Here is a 16,171-nt window from a genome sequence, read left to right on the forward strand (position 1 = left end):
TACTGGCCATTAGGAGCCTGATTTAAACAGTTTCACTAAATGTAAAAGTAATTACAATTTTGCCGTTGGCCATCCTAATGTGACTCGTGTACCATATTTTAGCAAAAACACGTGTTTCCTTTCTATGACATACGGACCTTTTATTGATTAGTATTTTTAATAATTTTAACCTTAAATTGATTACTCGTAACGCGGGGACTCTCCACAGGCATTTCCCCCCATTGGCCATATTGGTAAATGTCAAAAAAGTGATTTGTAGATGAAGTGATGTACAAAATTATGCTATAAACACATATTTTAAGAATTCCATTCTGAAGAATAAATTTATCTCGACAAAACTGATCAGCTGATAACAATGTCACAACTAGTCCCCAGTTCCTGTAGCATATGCAATGAGTGAGTATGATTTTGCAGCCCTGTTTGTCATTTTATTGCTGGTGAGTTTACGGAGATTGTTTTGCTGCCGCTGTAATGAGGGCTGCACCTCTCCCACTGCCATCTTCGGAAAGACTGATGGTCACGTTACACTTTGGAGCCAGGTCCTTCACTGTGTCCGCCAAGATTCTGGAAAAACTGAAAGAGAAGTAAGTTATTGTAAGTAAAATGTGAAGAATTTTCTCTCAGCCAGCAATGGGGAAGGGGGGTTGAAATGCATTTGTGGGCTACTTTAATGAAGTCGGGATTAACAACTTTCATAAAATAGTGCATAAGACAGTGTCATTTGTTGGGTTAAAAGTAACGTGTGCAGTAATACTCTGAATATTTTAAATGATATCACGGTGATTTTTTTCCATTCACTCCCCTCACCAGGGAATGTTTTTGCTGTCCCACGATGGGTAAAAATCACAGCTAGGAATGAATCATTTCTCCAGTTTGCTCGCTCTACACTGTTCTATCAAACACTCCCAGGGCTGGTATATCACGGGTTAGAGACAGAGTAAAGCTTCCTCTACACACCCATCAAACACCCCCAAGTTAGGGATGCATGGGTTACATACAGAGTAAAGGTTCCTTGATAGTGTCCCATCAAACACTCCCAGGGCAGATGCAGCATGGGTTAGATACAGAGTAAAGCTCCCTCGACACTGCCCCATCAAACATGCTCAGGACAGTTACAGCATAAATTAGATATAGAGTAAAGCTTTCTCTACACACCATCAAATACTCCCAAGTCACGGATGGGTTAGATGCAGAGTAAAGCTCCCTCTACAAAGTCCCATCAAACACTCCCAGGGCAGGTATAGCATGGCGTTGGATACACAGTAAAGCTTCCTCTACACTGTCCCATCAAACACTCCTAGGGCAGGTACAGCACGGCTTAGATACCGAGTAAAGCTCCCTTTACACTGTCCCATCAAGCACTCCCAAAGTCAGGTACAGTATGTGTTATGTATGAAACCTGTAAATACCATGTCTAGCCACCAGAGGGCTTATCCCCTGGAGTCCCAAGGGATCCCACAATCCCTTGGGAGCACCTGTATATAAGGAGGCCTCACAGGCTGGAGAGGCACTCAGATCTGTAATAAAGGACTACGGTCACATCTTACTTTGAGCTTGCAGTATCTAGTCTGACTGTTTATACAAGACATAACAATTGGCTACGAGATACAAATGACGAACCCCACCGTAACAATGCAGAGAACCGTGGGTATCCTGGAGAAATCTTTGGAGAGAAATGATTGGGAAACCTTCCTGGAGCAACTCGACCAATACTTCGTAGCCAACGAGCTGGAAGGAGAAGCGAATGCTGCCAATTGAAGGTCGATCCTCATCACTGTTTGCGGGGCATCAACGTATGGCCTCATGAAAAACCTGCTCGCTCCAGTGAAACCCACAGACAAGTCGTACGACGAGTTGAGCACGCTGGTCCGGGAGCATCTAAACCCGAAGGAAAGCGTTCTGATGGCGAGATATCGGTTCTACACGTACAAGAGGTCTGAAGGCCAGGAAGTGGCGAGCTACGTCGCCGAGCTAAGGCGCCTTGCAGGATATTGCGAATTTGAAGGACACTTGGAGTACATGCTCAGGGACTTCTTTGTACTTGGCATTGGCCATGAAGTAATAGTTCGCAAACTTTTGACTGTAGAGACCCCAATCTTGAGTAAAGCTATAGCGATAGCCCAGGCGTTTATCGCCACTAGTGACAATACCAAACAAATTTCTCAGCACACGAGTGCTGCTGCAAGTACTATGAACAAAGTAACGTTGCTTTCGAATCGAAATGTACAGGGCAGGACTTACACGCCTGCAGCTGCACATCCGTAAATGACTCAGAGTCCACCATCAAGGGTGGTGAATACAAGGCCATTAACACCTTCTGGCGCAGCAGGGATGATCATCGTTTTCATTCATGCCGCTTCAAAGGATACATTTGCAAGGGCTCTGGAACAATGGGACACCTCCAACGCATGTGCAGGCGAGCTGCAAACCTTGCTATTCCTGCAAACCACCATGTTGCAGAGGAGGACAGATCCACGGTGGATCACGACGAACCAGAGCCTCAGACTGTGGAGGCAGAGGCATATGGGGTGCACACATTTACCACAATGTTTCTCCCGATAATGCTGAAGGTTGAATTAAATGGAATGGGCGCAAGCCAGTCCATAATGAGCAAAATGACTTTCGATAAATTGTGGTGCAGCAAGGCCTCAAGGCCAGTCCTGACTCCCATTCGCACTAAACTGAGAGCGTACACAAAGGAACTGATTCCCGTAATCAGCAGTTCTACCGTAAAGGTCTCCTATGATGGAGCAGTGCATGAGTTACTACTCTGGGTGGTACCAGGGGATGGCCCCATGCTGTTCTGAGCTGGCTGGGGAAGATACGCTGGAACTGGGACGATGTCCGAGCGCTTTCGTCCGTCGATGACACCTCATGTGCCCAGGTCCTAAACAAGTTTCCCTCGCTGTTTGAACCAGGCATCGGAAAGTTCCAAGGAGAAAAAGTGCAGATCCATTTGATGCTGGGGTCGCGACCCATCCATCTTAAGGTGAGAATGGTACCTTACATGATGAGAGAGAGGGTGGAGATTGAGCTGGACCGGCTGCAACGAGAGGGCATCATTTCGCCGATCGAATTCAATGAGTGGGCCAGTCCAATTGTTCCAGTCCTTAAGGGAGACGGCACCGTCAGAATCTGTGATGATTACAAAGTAATTATCAATCATTTCTCACTGTAGGATCAATACCTGCTACCAAAGGCAGACGATCTATTTGCGACGCTGGCGGGAAGGAAAACCTTCACTTGACCTCAGTCTACATGACGCAGGAGCTGGAGGGATCACCTGCATCAAACGCACAAAGGTCTCCTCATTTACAACAGATGCCCAGTTGGGATTCGATCGGCCATGGCGATATTCCAGAGGAACATGGAAAGCTTGCTGAAGCCAGTCCCGTGCACCGTGGTCTTCCAGGACAACATCTTGGTTACCTGCAGAACCTGGAGGAGGTTCTTAGTTAGCTTAATCGTGTGGGGCTCAGGCTAAAACGCTCGAAGTTCATTTTCCTAGCGCCTGAAGTGGAGTTCCTGGGGAGAAGAATCACGATGGACGGCATCAGGCCCATCGATTCAAAGACGGAGGCAATCAAGAACGCACTGAGAACGTGATGGAGCTGCGGTCGTTTCTCGCACTCCTGAACTATTTTGGTAACTTCTTACCGGTTCTTAGCACATTCTTAGAACCCCTGCGTAAAGAAGATGAATGGGTATGGTGTAAAAGCCAAGAAAATGCCTTTAAGAAAGCTAGGAAGCTGTTGTGTTTAAACAAATTCCTTGTGTTGTACGATCCATGTAAGGTTTTGTTACTAGCATGTGATGCGTCGTCGTACGGGGTTGGGTGTGTATTGCAACAAGCTAATGAATTTGGGAAATTGCAACCGGTTGCTTATGCATCCAGAAGTCTGTCTAAGGTCGAGAGGGCCTACATTATGATCGAAAAAGAAGCGTTAGTGTGTGTTTATGGGGTAAAGAAATATAGAAACATAGAAAATAGGTGCAGGAGCAGGCCATTCAGCCCTTCGAGCCTGCACTGCCATTCAATATGATCATGGCTGATCATTCAACCTCAGTACCTCAGTACCACACCCCAGCCTTCTTTGCATACCCCCTGATCCCTTTAGCCGTAAGGGCCACATCTAACTCCCTTTTGAATATGTCCAATGAACTGGACTCAACAACTTTCTGTGGCAGAGAATTCCACAGGTTCACAACTTTCTGGATGAAAAAGATTCTCCTCATCTCGGTCCTAAATGGCTTACCCCTTATCCTTAGACTTTGTCCCCTGGTTCTGGACTTCCCCAACATCGGGAACATTCTTCCTGCATCTAACCTGGCCAGTCCCGTCGAAATTTTATACGTTTCTATGAGATCCCCTCTCATTCTTTTAAATTCTAGTGAGTATAAGTCAAGCCGATCCAGTCTTTCCTCATACGTCAGTCCTGCCATCCCAGGAATCAGTCTGTGAACCTTCGCTGCACTCCCTCAATAGCAAGCACGTCCTTCCTCAGATTAGGAGACCAAAACTGCACACAGTACTCAAGGTGTGGTCTCACCAAGGCCCTGTACAACTGCAGCAAGACCTCCCTGCTCCTATACTCAAATCACCTCACTATGAAGACCAGCATGCCATTTGCTTTCTTTACTGCCTGCTCTACCTGCATGCCTACCTTCAATGACTGATGTACCATGACACCCAGGTCTCGTTGCACCTTCCCTTTTACTAATCTGTCACCCTTCAGATAATAATCTGCCTTCCTGTTTTTGTCACCAAAGTGGATAACCTCACATTTATCCACATTATACTGCATCTGCCATGCATTTGCCCATTCACCTAACCTGTCTAAGTCCCCCTCTTAGCATCCTCCTCGCAGCTCGCATTGCCACCCAGCTTCGTGTCATCTGCAGACTTGGAGAAATTACATTTAATTCCTTTGTCTAAATGATTAATGTATATTGTAAATAGCTGGGGTCCCAGCACTGAACCCTGCGGCACCCCACTAGTCACTGCTTGCCATTCTGAAAAGGACCTGTTTATTCCCACTCTTTGCTTCATGTTTGCCAACCATTTCTCTATCCACGTCAATACATTACCCCCAATACCATGTGCCTTAATTTTGCACACTAATCTCTTGTGTGGGACCTTGTAAAAAGCCTTTTGAAAGTCCAAATACACCACTTCTACTGGTTCTCCCTTATCACTCTACTAGTTACATCCTCAAAAAACTCTAGAAGATTTGTCAAGCATGATTTCCCTTTCATAAATCCATGCTGACTTGGACCGATCCTGTCACTGCTTTCCAAATGCGTTGCTATTGCATCTTTAAGAATTGACTCCAGCATTTTCCCCACCACCGATGTCAGGCTAACCGGTCTATAATTCCATGTTTTCTCTCTCCCTCCATTTTTAAAAAGTGGGGTTACATTAGCTATCCTCCAATCCATAGGAATTGATCCAGAGTCCATGGAATGTTGTAAAATGACCACCAATGCATCTACTATTTCTAGAGCCACTTCCTTAAGTACTCTGGGATGCAGACTATCAGGCCCAATATCTGCATCAATATCTGTTCGGGCTCAAATTTGAATTGGAAACTGACCATAAGCCGCTTATATCCCTCTTTTCTGAAAGCAAGGGGATAAATACGAATGCATCGGCCCGCATCCAGAGATAGGTGCTCATGTTGTCCACATACAACTACGCCATCCGTCACAGGCCAGGCACAGAAAACTGTGCCAATGCTCTCAGCAGGCTGCCATTGCCCACCACTGGGGTGGAGATGGCACAGCCCGCAGATTTAGTTATGGTAGTGGAAGCATTCAAGAGTGAGCAATCACCTGTTACCGCCCGACAGATTAGAACCTGGATGAGCCAGGACCTCGTACTGTCCTTAGTAAAAAACTGTGTGCTCAACGGGAGTTGGTCTAGTGTCCCGTTAGAGATGCAGGAAGAAATAAAGCCGTACCAGCGGCGCAAAGATGAAATGTCTATTCAGGCACACTGCCTACTATGGGGTAATCGGGTAGTGGTGCCAAAAAAGGGCAGGGACACTTTCATTAGTGATCTCCACAGCACCCACCCAGTCATCGTAATGATGAAAGCGATAGCTAGATCCCACATGTGATGGCCCGGTATCGATGTAGACTTAGAGTCCTGTGTGCACAAATGTAATACATGTTCACAGTTAAACAATGCACCCAGGGAGACGCCACCAAGTTTATGGACCTGGCCCTCCAAACCGTGGTCTAGGGTCCATGTCAACTATGCAGTCCCGTTCTTGGGAAAAATGTTCTTAGTGGTTGTAGATGCGTACTCCAAATGGATTGAATGTGTGATAATGTTGGCAAGCACGTCCGCTGCCACCATTGAAAGCCTACAGGCCATTTTTGCCACGCACGGCCTGCCTGATGTCCTTGTAAGTGACAATGGGCCGTGCTTTACCAGTGCCGAGTTTAAGGGCACCTGTAATGGGATCAAACATGTCACATCTGCCCCGTTTAAACCAGTGTCCAACGGTCAGGCAGAACGAGCAGTTCAAACAATCAAGCAGAGTTTGAAAAGGGTAACTGAAGGCTCACTGCAGACTCACTTATCCCGAGTCCTGCTCAGTTACCGCACAAGACCCCACTCGCTCACTGGGGTCCCTCCCGCTGAACTGCTCATGAAAAGGGCACTTAAGACAAGGCTCTCATTAGTCCACCCTGATCTACATGAATAGTTAGAGAGCAGGCGGCTTCAACAGAATACATACCAAGATCGCGCAAATGTGTCACCCGAAATTGAGATAAATGATCCTGTATTTGTGTTGAACAAGGTCCCAAGGTCCCAAGTGGCTTCCTGGCACTGTTTTGGCCAAAGAGGGGAGTAGGGTGTTTGTGGTCAAACTCTCAAATGGACTCACCTGCAGGAAACACTTGGACCAAACCAAACTCAGATTCACGGACTATCCAGAACAACCCACAGTAGACTCCATCTTTTTCGACCCTCCAACACACACACAAGTGGCAACCGACCCAGTGGTTGACCACAAAGCAGAACCCATCACCTGCAGCAGCCCAGCAGGACTCACCACCCCCAGCAGTGCAGCAAGGCCAGCTGCGCAGCCGCCCAGCGAGGGCCCAACAAACGACTCACCAAAACCAGCATTTGCACCGAGATGATCAACCAGGGAAAGGAAGACCCCAGACTGACTCACATTGTAAATAGTTACACTATTGACTTTGGAGGGAGTGTTGTTATGTACGTAAATACGATGTCTAACCACTAGACAGCTTATCCCCTAGAGTTCCAAAGGATACCACAATCCCTTGGGAGCATCTGTGTATAAGGAGGCCTCACAGGCTGGAGAGGCAATCTGAGACCTGTAATAAAGGACTACGATCACACCATACTTTGAGCTTGCATTATCTAGTCTGACTCTTTATACAAGACATAACAGTATGGGTTAGATACAGAGTAAATCTCCTTCTACACTGTCCCATCAATTCTCCCAGGGCAGGTGCAGCACAGGTTAGATACAGAGTAGAACTCCCTCTACACTATCTCATCAAACACTTCCAGGGCAGGTACATCATGGGTTAGATACAGATTAAAGTTCTCTCTACACTATCCCATCAAACACTCCTGGGGCAGGTACAGCGCGGTTTAGATGCTGAGTTATGCTCCTTCTACACTGTCCCATCAAATACTTCCAGGGCAGGTACTGCACGGGTTAGATCCAGAATAAAGCTCCCTCTACAGTATCCCATCAAACACTCCCAGGGCAGGTACAGCATGGGTTAGGTACAAAGTAAAGCTCCGTCTACACTGTCCCCCAAAAGCAGTCCTTCACCTTTAGCCTCAAAGAAGTATTATTTCTGCGCTGGTGTATATTTCTATTTCTAATACCAACTCTCTGAATGAGACTACCAATTTGTGGTCACTTTGTGCTGTGAATCTACTAACATTACTAATGACCAAGATTGGAAAAAACAGTTTCACATAGGACACAGATAGCCAATAATGAGAGGAGATTGTCATTCAGAGTATACATGTGAGGTGGAGCAGGAACCTGTTTTTCAGATGCCTTTTGGGTCCCTTCTACGATATCCTCACTCATTCGCACTTGGAAAGTGATGAATGTGTTGCTCACAGGGAAAGTGACTCTGTCATTGCTTGATATATCTGTGGCAGCTGATTAATTTGGTATATGTTGCCTGGAAGCTGGCTTGAAAGGATCCACTGATGTAGAAGTTTTGTACTGTAGTGACCTTCACACCCACAGCAAGAGTCAAGTTTGTGGTGGAAGCCATCTGCAGATGGAACTCCGGGAGGTGCATACCGATGTAATAGCCTCCAATGTGAAGACATTTTTCCTCGAATAGTCCCAGGTCAGTAATTGGGAGCCCTGGGGTAAGGGGGTGTGTGCATACGGCTGAGGCTTGATTGTACCTGCCTTCTTGCCATGACGTGATCTTCATCCTTCAAATCATGGAATGCCATTTGAACCCCAAAAGGAATTCCTATCAGCAAGAGGCAAAATTGTTGTATAAAAAGTAGTAAATAAAATCCTGCACTGCAAAATATAGATTTGCGCAGCAACAGGACATATACAGCAATAAAAACATAGATGAAATTATATAATAAGCCAAATATAATCACACATTCTGAGAAACTGAAACACCAACACAATTCGAAAGGTCAAGTCAGCCAGTTGCACGCCCATGTTATATGGGCAAAATGCAATATTGGGGAGGCGAGGGATGTGCCAAAACATTTGAAATCTAGCATGGGAGTAATATACCTGGGAATCAGATGTGAATTGAGTCGCATGCTGGTCAACAGCACGACTGCCAAAAAGGTTCCAAAAAATGTCACAGCGAAATGTTGGACCAAGGAAAACTAAGGGAAGCAGATTTCAGTGTAAGCAATGCCATAGAGATGATCAGTGACTGCTTTTTAACCAAGCATGCGAAATAGAGACACAGCAGATACTACAGTAAGTTTTGCATTCACCAGGCTACCCGACATGGACCTAGCAGATCGTGTGTCCAACATTCAGATATGCCCTTTGCGTGAGGTCTTTTAACAGTGTAAAGTCAGAACATTAACCCACAGGAATGTGCAGAGCTGTCAAAGTCAAATGGAACAGTAATAATTTCTTATAACAGCAAGAAGGTAACCAAAAAACAAACTGATTTTATATTAGCGTTCCCACAATCCTCCTGCCGAGTCCTCACTCACACCATGAACATATATCCAGGGCCAGTGGGAGCTGCAGCTCCCAGATTCCTGATTCTACACTTCCAATTCACTCTGGTAACTTGGACTGTGATTTAATGAGGCACAGCAGCTGCCAGGATCAACTGATACCGGCAACATGGAGAGTATCTGAGCCTGGAGAGTTTGATCAGTGATTTCTGCAATTGGCAAAGAAATTTTTTATCATTCTGCTTACAGATGCTCGGACTTGCTTATGACAGCTTCTCACAGGGTCAAACCCCCAATAGATTTTTACCCACCGTCCACGGCAGTGAGAGATTTGCAGGAGCAGGTATGGCATTCCCTATGGGCATATCCTTATATGCCATGGAGAAGGAGGAGAAGACAGAGCGATGGAGATAATACATCTCATCACTTGAGTCTTTTCTTCTGTACATCACAGTCTCCATGTGACACCACAGCTATACCCCACCTTCTCTCCCACTTTCAAATAATGGGACATTCCCTCAGTGCACTACCCTTTGGCAGCTTCGGTGGCACAGTTCTACGGTGGGCACATCCTAGCAGTTACATCAGGTCGCGCTTCCTGTGGATTTCCAAAGCCACAATCTTTGAAAACCTGGATGTAATTGCTTGGAGTGAAAGAACAGAGCCTGAAGAGCTCGTTGGAATGGCATAGGCAATTTAGATGCAGTTTTTTTCACTGCTGAAGAGTAACAAACACAGCGTCAGTTTCGACATGTACGCAGATGACATCCAGCTCTACCACACCACCACTTCTCTCAACCCCTCCACGGTCTTTAAATTGTCAGACTGCTTGACCGACATTCTGTTCTGGATGAGCAGAAATTTTCTCCAATTGAATATTGGGAAGACCGAAACCATTGTTTTCAATCCCCACCACAAACTCCACTCCCTAGCCACTGATTCCATCCCTCTCTCCAAATTCTGTCTTGAGGCTGAACCACGCTATTTGCAACCATGGTGTCATATTTAACTCTGAAATGAGCTTTTGACCACATATCCGCAGCATAACTAAGACCGCCTATTTCCACCTTCGTAACATTGCCCGTCTCCGTCCTTGCCTCAGCTGATCCGCTGCTGAAGTCCTCAACCTTTGTTACCTCTAGACTTGACTATTCCAATGCACTCCTGGCTGGCCTCTCATACTCTACCCTATGTAAACTAGAGGTGATCCAAAACTCTGCTGCCCGTGTCCTAACGTGCACCAAGTCCCGCTCACCCATCATCCCTGTGCTCACTGACCTGCATTGGCTCTCGTTTAGGCAACACCTCGATTTCAAAATTCTCATCCTTGTTTTCAAATCCCTCCATGGCCTCACCCCTCCCTGTCTCTGTAATCTCCTCCAGCCCCAAAACCCCCCGAGATGTCTGTGTTCCTTTAATTGTGCCCTCGAGCATCCCTGATTATAATCGCTCAAACATTGGCGGCCGTGCCTTCTGTTTCCTAGGGCCTAAGCTCTGGAATTCCCTGCGTAAATGTCTCCACCTCTCTATCTCTCTTTCCTCCTTCAAGACGCTCCTTAAAACCCACCTCTTTAACTAAGCTTTTGGTCACCTGCTTTAATTTCTCCTTATGTGGATCGGTGTCAAATTCGTTGTCTCATAATACTCCTATGAAGCGCCTTGGGACATTCCACTATGTTAAAGGTGCTACATAAAAACAAATTGTTGTTGTTCAGATTCAAGACCCTAGTTTCAGATTTAACTAAATCACTTTAAAATTCAATATAAAATTCTATCATATTATGATCACTCTTCCCCAGAGGCTGTTTTCGTACCATGTTTCAAAAATAGGGTGCTCCCTAGTTGGTTCCTCGACATACTGATCTAGAAAACTATATTGAAAACATTCCACGCACACGTCCTCCACATTATTGGTTTGCACAGTCTATATAAGATTAAAACCTCCGAAGATTACTGTTTTACCCATGAAACATGCACCTCTAATTTCCTGATTTATACTCTGCCCGACGTTACAACTACCATTCAGGGGTCTATAAACTACTCCCACCAGTATTTTCTGCCCCATGTTATTTCTTATCTCCATCGAAAGTGATTCTACATCTTGATTTTCTGAGCTAGGATCCTTTCTCTCTACACTTTATCCCATCCTTTATTTTCAGGGATACCCATCTGCCTCCTTTTCCATTTTGCCTATTTCTTTTAAATTAAAGAATCTTGGAATATTTTGATCACAGCCTTGGTCACTCTGCAATCACATCTCTGTAATTGCTATTAGATCAAACCCATTTATTTATATCTGTGCTATTAATCCATTTATTTTGTTACAAATGCTTTGCACAGATATAGTCCCTTTAGCTTGAACTTTTTCTATTTATCCCTGATGTCACCTTAGTCACTAATGCCTGATTAAGCTCGCTGTCCCTTCCTGACCCACTCTGCTTATTTTTATCCAAATCACTACTCTGCCCTGCAGCTTTGACTTTTTCTTACTGCTTAATCTAGTTTATTTTTGAAAACATCTAAGATATTTGCCACAACCACTTCCTGTGGTAGCAAATTTCACATTCCAACTTCTTTCTGTGTAAATACATTTCTCCTTATTTCTATATTGGATTTATTAGTAACTATCTTCTATTTATGGCCCCTAATTTTTGATTCTCCCACAAGTGGCAACATTCTCTCCACATCTACCCTGTCCAATGTATTCATTATTTTAAAGACCTATCAGGTAACCTCTAAGTCTTAAAAGTCCCAACCTGTTCAATCTTCCCTGATAGCTGTAATCTCTCAGCTCTGGTGCCATCCTTGTAAATCATTTTTGTATTTCCTCCAGTGCTTCTGTCCTTTTTGTAGTATGGAGACCAGAACAGTGCACAGTTCTCCAAGTGCGACCTGACCAGGATCCTATCGAAGTTTAACACAACTTCACTACTTTTGAATTCTATACACCTAGAAATAAATCCCAGTGCTTTGTTAGCATTTTTAATTGCTTTGCTGATCTGTGTTGCTGCTTTTAATAATTATTCACCTGTATCCCTGGATCCCTTTGTTCCTCTACCTCATTCAGTTTTTTTTATTTTCTAAGTTGTAGGTGATGTTTCTGTTAGTGTTTTCCTACCTTGCATTTATAGAAACATAGAAACATAGAAAATAGGTACAGGAGTAGGCCATTCGGCCCTTCTAGCCTGCACCGCCATTCAATGAGTTCATGGCTGAACATGCAACTTCAGTACCCATACCTGCTTTCTCACCATACCCCTTGATCCCCCGAGTAGTAAGGACTTCATCTAACTCCTTTTTGAATATATTTAGTGAATTGGCCTCAACAACTTTCTGTGGTAGAGAATTCCACAGGTTCACCACTCTCATGGGTGAAGAAATTCCTCCTCATCTCGGTCCTAAATGGCTTACCCCTTATCCTTAGACTGTGTCCCCTGGTTCTGGACTTCCCCAACATTGGGAACATTCTTCCTGCATCTAACCTGTCTAACCCTGTCAGAATTTTAAACGTTTCTATGAGGTCCCCTCTCATTCTTCTGAACTCCAGTGAATACAAGCCCAGTTGATCCAGTCTTTCTTGATAGGTCAGTCCCGCCATCCCGGGAATCAGTCTGGTGAACCTTCGCTGCACTCCCTCAATAGCAAGAATGTCCTTCCTCAGGTTAGGAGACCAAAACTGTACACAATACTCCAGGTGTGGCCTCACCAAGGCCCTGTACAACTGTAGCAACACCTCCCTGCCCCTGTACTCAAATCCCCTCGCTATGAAGGCCAACATGCCATTTGCTTTCTTAACCGCCTGCTGTACCTGCATGCCAACCTTCAATGACTGATGTACCATGACACCCAGGTCTCTTTGCACCTCCCCTTTTCCTAATCTGTTACCATTCAGATAATAGTCTGTCTCTCTGTTTTTACCACCAAAGTGGATAACCTCACATTTATCCACATTATACTTCATCTGCCATGCATTTGCCCACTCACCTAACCTATCCAAGTCGCTCTGCAGCCTCATAGCATCCTCCTCGCAGCTCACACTGCCACCCAACTTAGTGTCATCTGCAAATTTGGAGATACTACATTTAATACCCTCGTCTAAATCATTAATGTACAGTGTAAACAGCTGGGGCCCCAGCACAGAACCTTGCGGTACCCCACTAGTCACTGCCTGCCATTCTGAAAAGTCCCCATTTACTCCTACTCTTTGCTTCCTGTCTGACAACCAGTTCTCAATCCATGTCAGCACACTACCCCCAATCCCATGTGCTTTAACTTTGCACATTAATCTCTATGTTAAAGTTCATTTACCACTTAACTTGCACAGTCTGCAAGTTTTCTAATATCTTCTTGTATTATATGTTATATGTTGCATTCTTCCTCAGTGTTAGCTGTACCACTCCCCCCTCCCCCCCAGGTTTGCTATCATCTGCAAAGGTTGGTACTGAGTTACTTGTTCCTCAGTCCAAATCAGGCGTGCGAGAGCATAGGCCTTACGCTAAACATCCGTAAGACAAAGGTCCTCTACCAACCTGATCCCGCCATACAGCACTGTCCCCGATTATCAAAATCTACGACGAGGCCTTGGACAACGTGGACCATTTTCCATACCTTGGGAGTCTACTGTCAACAAGAGCAGACATTGATGACGAGGTCCAACACCGCCTTCAGTGCGCCAATGCAGCCTTCGGTCGCCTGAGGAAGAGCATGTTTGAAGACCAGGACCTCAAACCCGGCACCAAGCTCATGCTCTAAAAGGCTGTAATGTTACCTGCTCTCCTATATGGCTCAGAGATGTGGACTATATACAGCAGACACCTCAAAGCGCTGGAGAAGTACCACCAGTGCTGCATCTGCAAGATCCTGCAAATCCCAAATCCATTGGCAGGACAGATGCACCAACGTCAGTGTTCTCGCTCAGGCTAACATCCCCAGCATCGATGCATTGACCACGCTCGACCAGCTCCGTTGGGCAGGCCACATCATCCGCATGCCCGACACGAAACTCCCAAAGCAAGCGCTCTACGCAGAGCTTTGACACGGCAAGCGAGCCCCAGGTGGGCAAAGAAAATGCTTCAAGGACACCCTCAAAGCCTCCTTGACAAAGTGCAACATCCCCACCAATTCCTGGGAATCCCTGGCCCAAGACAGCCCAAAGTGGAGGAAGAGCATCCGGCGCTGAGCACCTCGAGTCTCAGTGCCGAGAACAAGCAGAAAACAAGCGTAAACAGCAGAAGGAGCGTGCGTCAACCCAGGCTCCCCGACCACCCTTTCCTTCAACCACTGTCTGCCCCACCTGTGACAGAGACTGCAGGTCCTGCATTGATCTCCTCAGTCACCTGAGAACTCACTTTTAGAGTGAAAGCAAGTCATCCTCGACTCCGGGGGACTGCCTATGACGATGATGTTCCTCGGTCCAAATCATGAATGTAAATTATAAATAACAGTGGGAGCCAACATTGATCCTTGTGGAGCACTACTTTCTAGCTTCCTTCAATCTGAATAACTACCCTTTACCCCTATTCTCTTTATAGCCAATTTGTTATCCATTCAGCTATTTGTCCCCCGACTCCACCTACCCTAACCTTTGTCATGAACCTACCGTATGGTACCTTACTGAAGGTATTAAGAAAATCCAAAAGTATGATATCTACTGCATTACCCTTGTCTACTCTTTCCATTACCTCTTCAAAGGAATTCTATCAGTTTGGTTAAGCATGACTTAGCATTTCGGAATCCATACTGAATATTGTTTTTATTATATTTTCCGTCTCTAGTTGCTCTTTTATCACTTTTACTATAGATTGCAGTATCTTTCCACTGCGACATTAAGCTGACTGGCCTATCGTTCCCAGGGTTTACTATTTTCTTTTTGTATATAGGAACAACATTAGCTGTCCGCCAGTCCTCTGGCACTGTCCCCTTTTCTATGGAACTATAGATATATATATCTGTATATATATATAGATATAAATATCAATTAGTGCCTCTGCTGTCGCCACCCTAGTTTCCTTGAGTATGTGTGGGTGCATAACATTTGGTCCTGGGGTTTTATCCTCTATTTGTTCTGCTAGTTTGTCAATCATTTTCCATCTTTCTCTCCCAACTGTATTAATATTTTTTTAGCTCTTCTTCGAGTGAAGTGCCTATTTCGCTATCTTCTTTAGCAAAAGCTGAGGCAAAGTGGTTAAACAATACTTCTGCCATTTATCTGTCATTACCTGTAAGTTTATCTTGGTCATCCTTTAATGGCCCTATCCCATCTTTAATTTTCCTTTTGTTATTTATATACATATAGAATACTTTATTATTTCATTTTATATTTTATATTCCTTGACAATTTGATTTTGTCATTTTTCTTTGCCTTCCTGATGTTTTTTTTTAACTTCTCTCCTAAGTTCTTTGTGCTCCATTTCATCCTCTCCTTTAGTATCTTAAGTATTTCTTATATGTCTTTTTCTTTCGATTTAATTTTACCTTTAGTTCTTTATCATCCACAGCACCCTATAATTAGCTTGCTTGTTTTTGGCTTTTAGTAGAATACATTTATCTTGATCTCTGTTGATTACCCTTTTAAAGATTTCTGTCTCTTCGGTTTTCAAGATTTTCTCTCAATTTGGTTCTATCCTCATCTCATAATTTGCTCTTTTCATCCTACATACATCACTCTTGATCTTAATCTTGAACTGTAATACTATTAAGATGCTCTCCTACTCTTACCTCTCCTATCTGTTCTGGTTCATAATTGTCAAGCAGAGTCCTCATGGTTTTATGAAAGGAAAATTATGTTTGACAAATTTGCTGGAGTTCTTTGAGGATATAACGATCAGGGTGGATAAAGGGGAGCCAATAGATGTGGTGTATTTGGATTTCCAGAAGGCATTCGATAAGGTGCCATAAAAAAGGTTAAAGCACAAGATAAGAGCTCACGTGGCTGGGGGTAATATATTAGCATGGATAGAGGATTGGCTAACTAACAGAAAACAGAGA

The 16,171-nt window shown here is 44.6% G+C and overlaps 1 protein-coding gene across 3 annotated transcripts in view; it reads right to left on the bottom strand.

Annotated features, from left to right (window-relative positions):
* Positions 1 to 364: 364 nt before the first annotated feature.
* Positions 365 to 16,171, bottom strand: part of LOC139260120 (hexokinase HKDC1-like) — a 448,074-nt gene continuing 432,267 nt past the window's right edge. For all 3 annotated transcript variants that reach the window (XM_070876304.1, XM_070876303.1, XM_070876302.1), the window contains one exon: positions 365 to 573. In XM_070876304.1, coding sequence (XP_070732405.1) covers positions 444 to 573 — 130 coding nt within the window. In that variant the 3' untranslated portion in view covers positions 365 to 443. The remainder of the gene's footprint in view (positions 574 to 16,171) is intronic.

The sequence above is a fragment of the Pristiophorus japonicus genome, chromosome 3, assembly GCF_044704955.1.
Source record: "Pristiophorus japonicus isolate sPriJap1 chromosome 3, sPriJap1.hap1, whole genome shotgun sequence".
Classification (NCBI taxonomy): Eukaryota; Metazoa; Chordata; class Chondrichthyes; family Pristiophoridae; genus Pristiophorus; species Pristiophorus japonicus.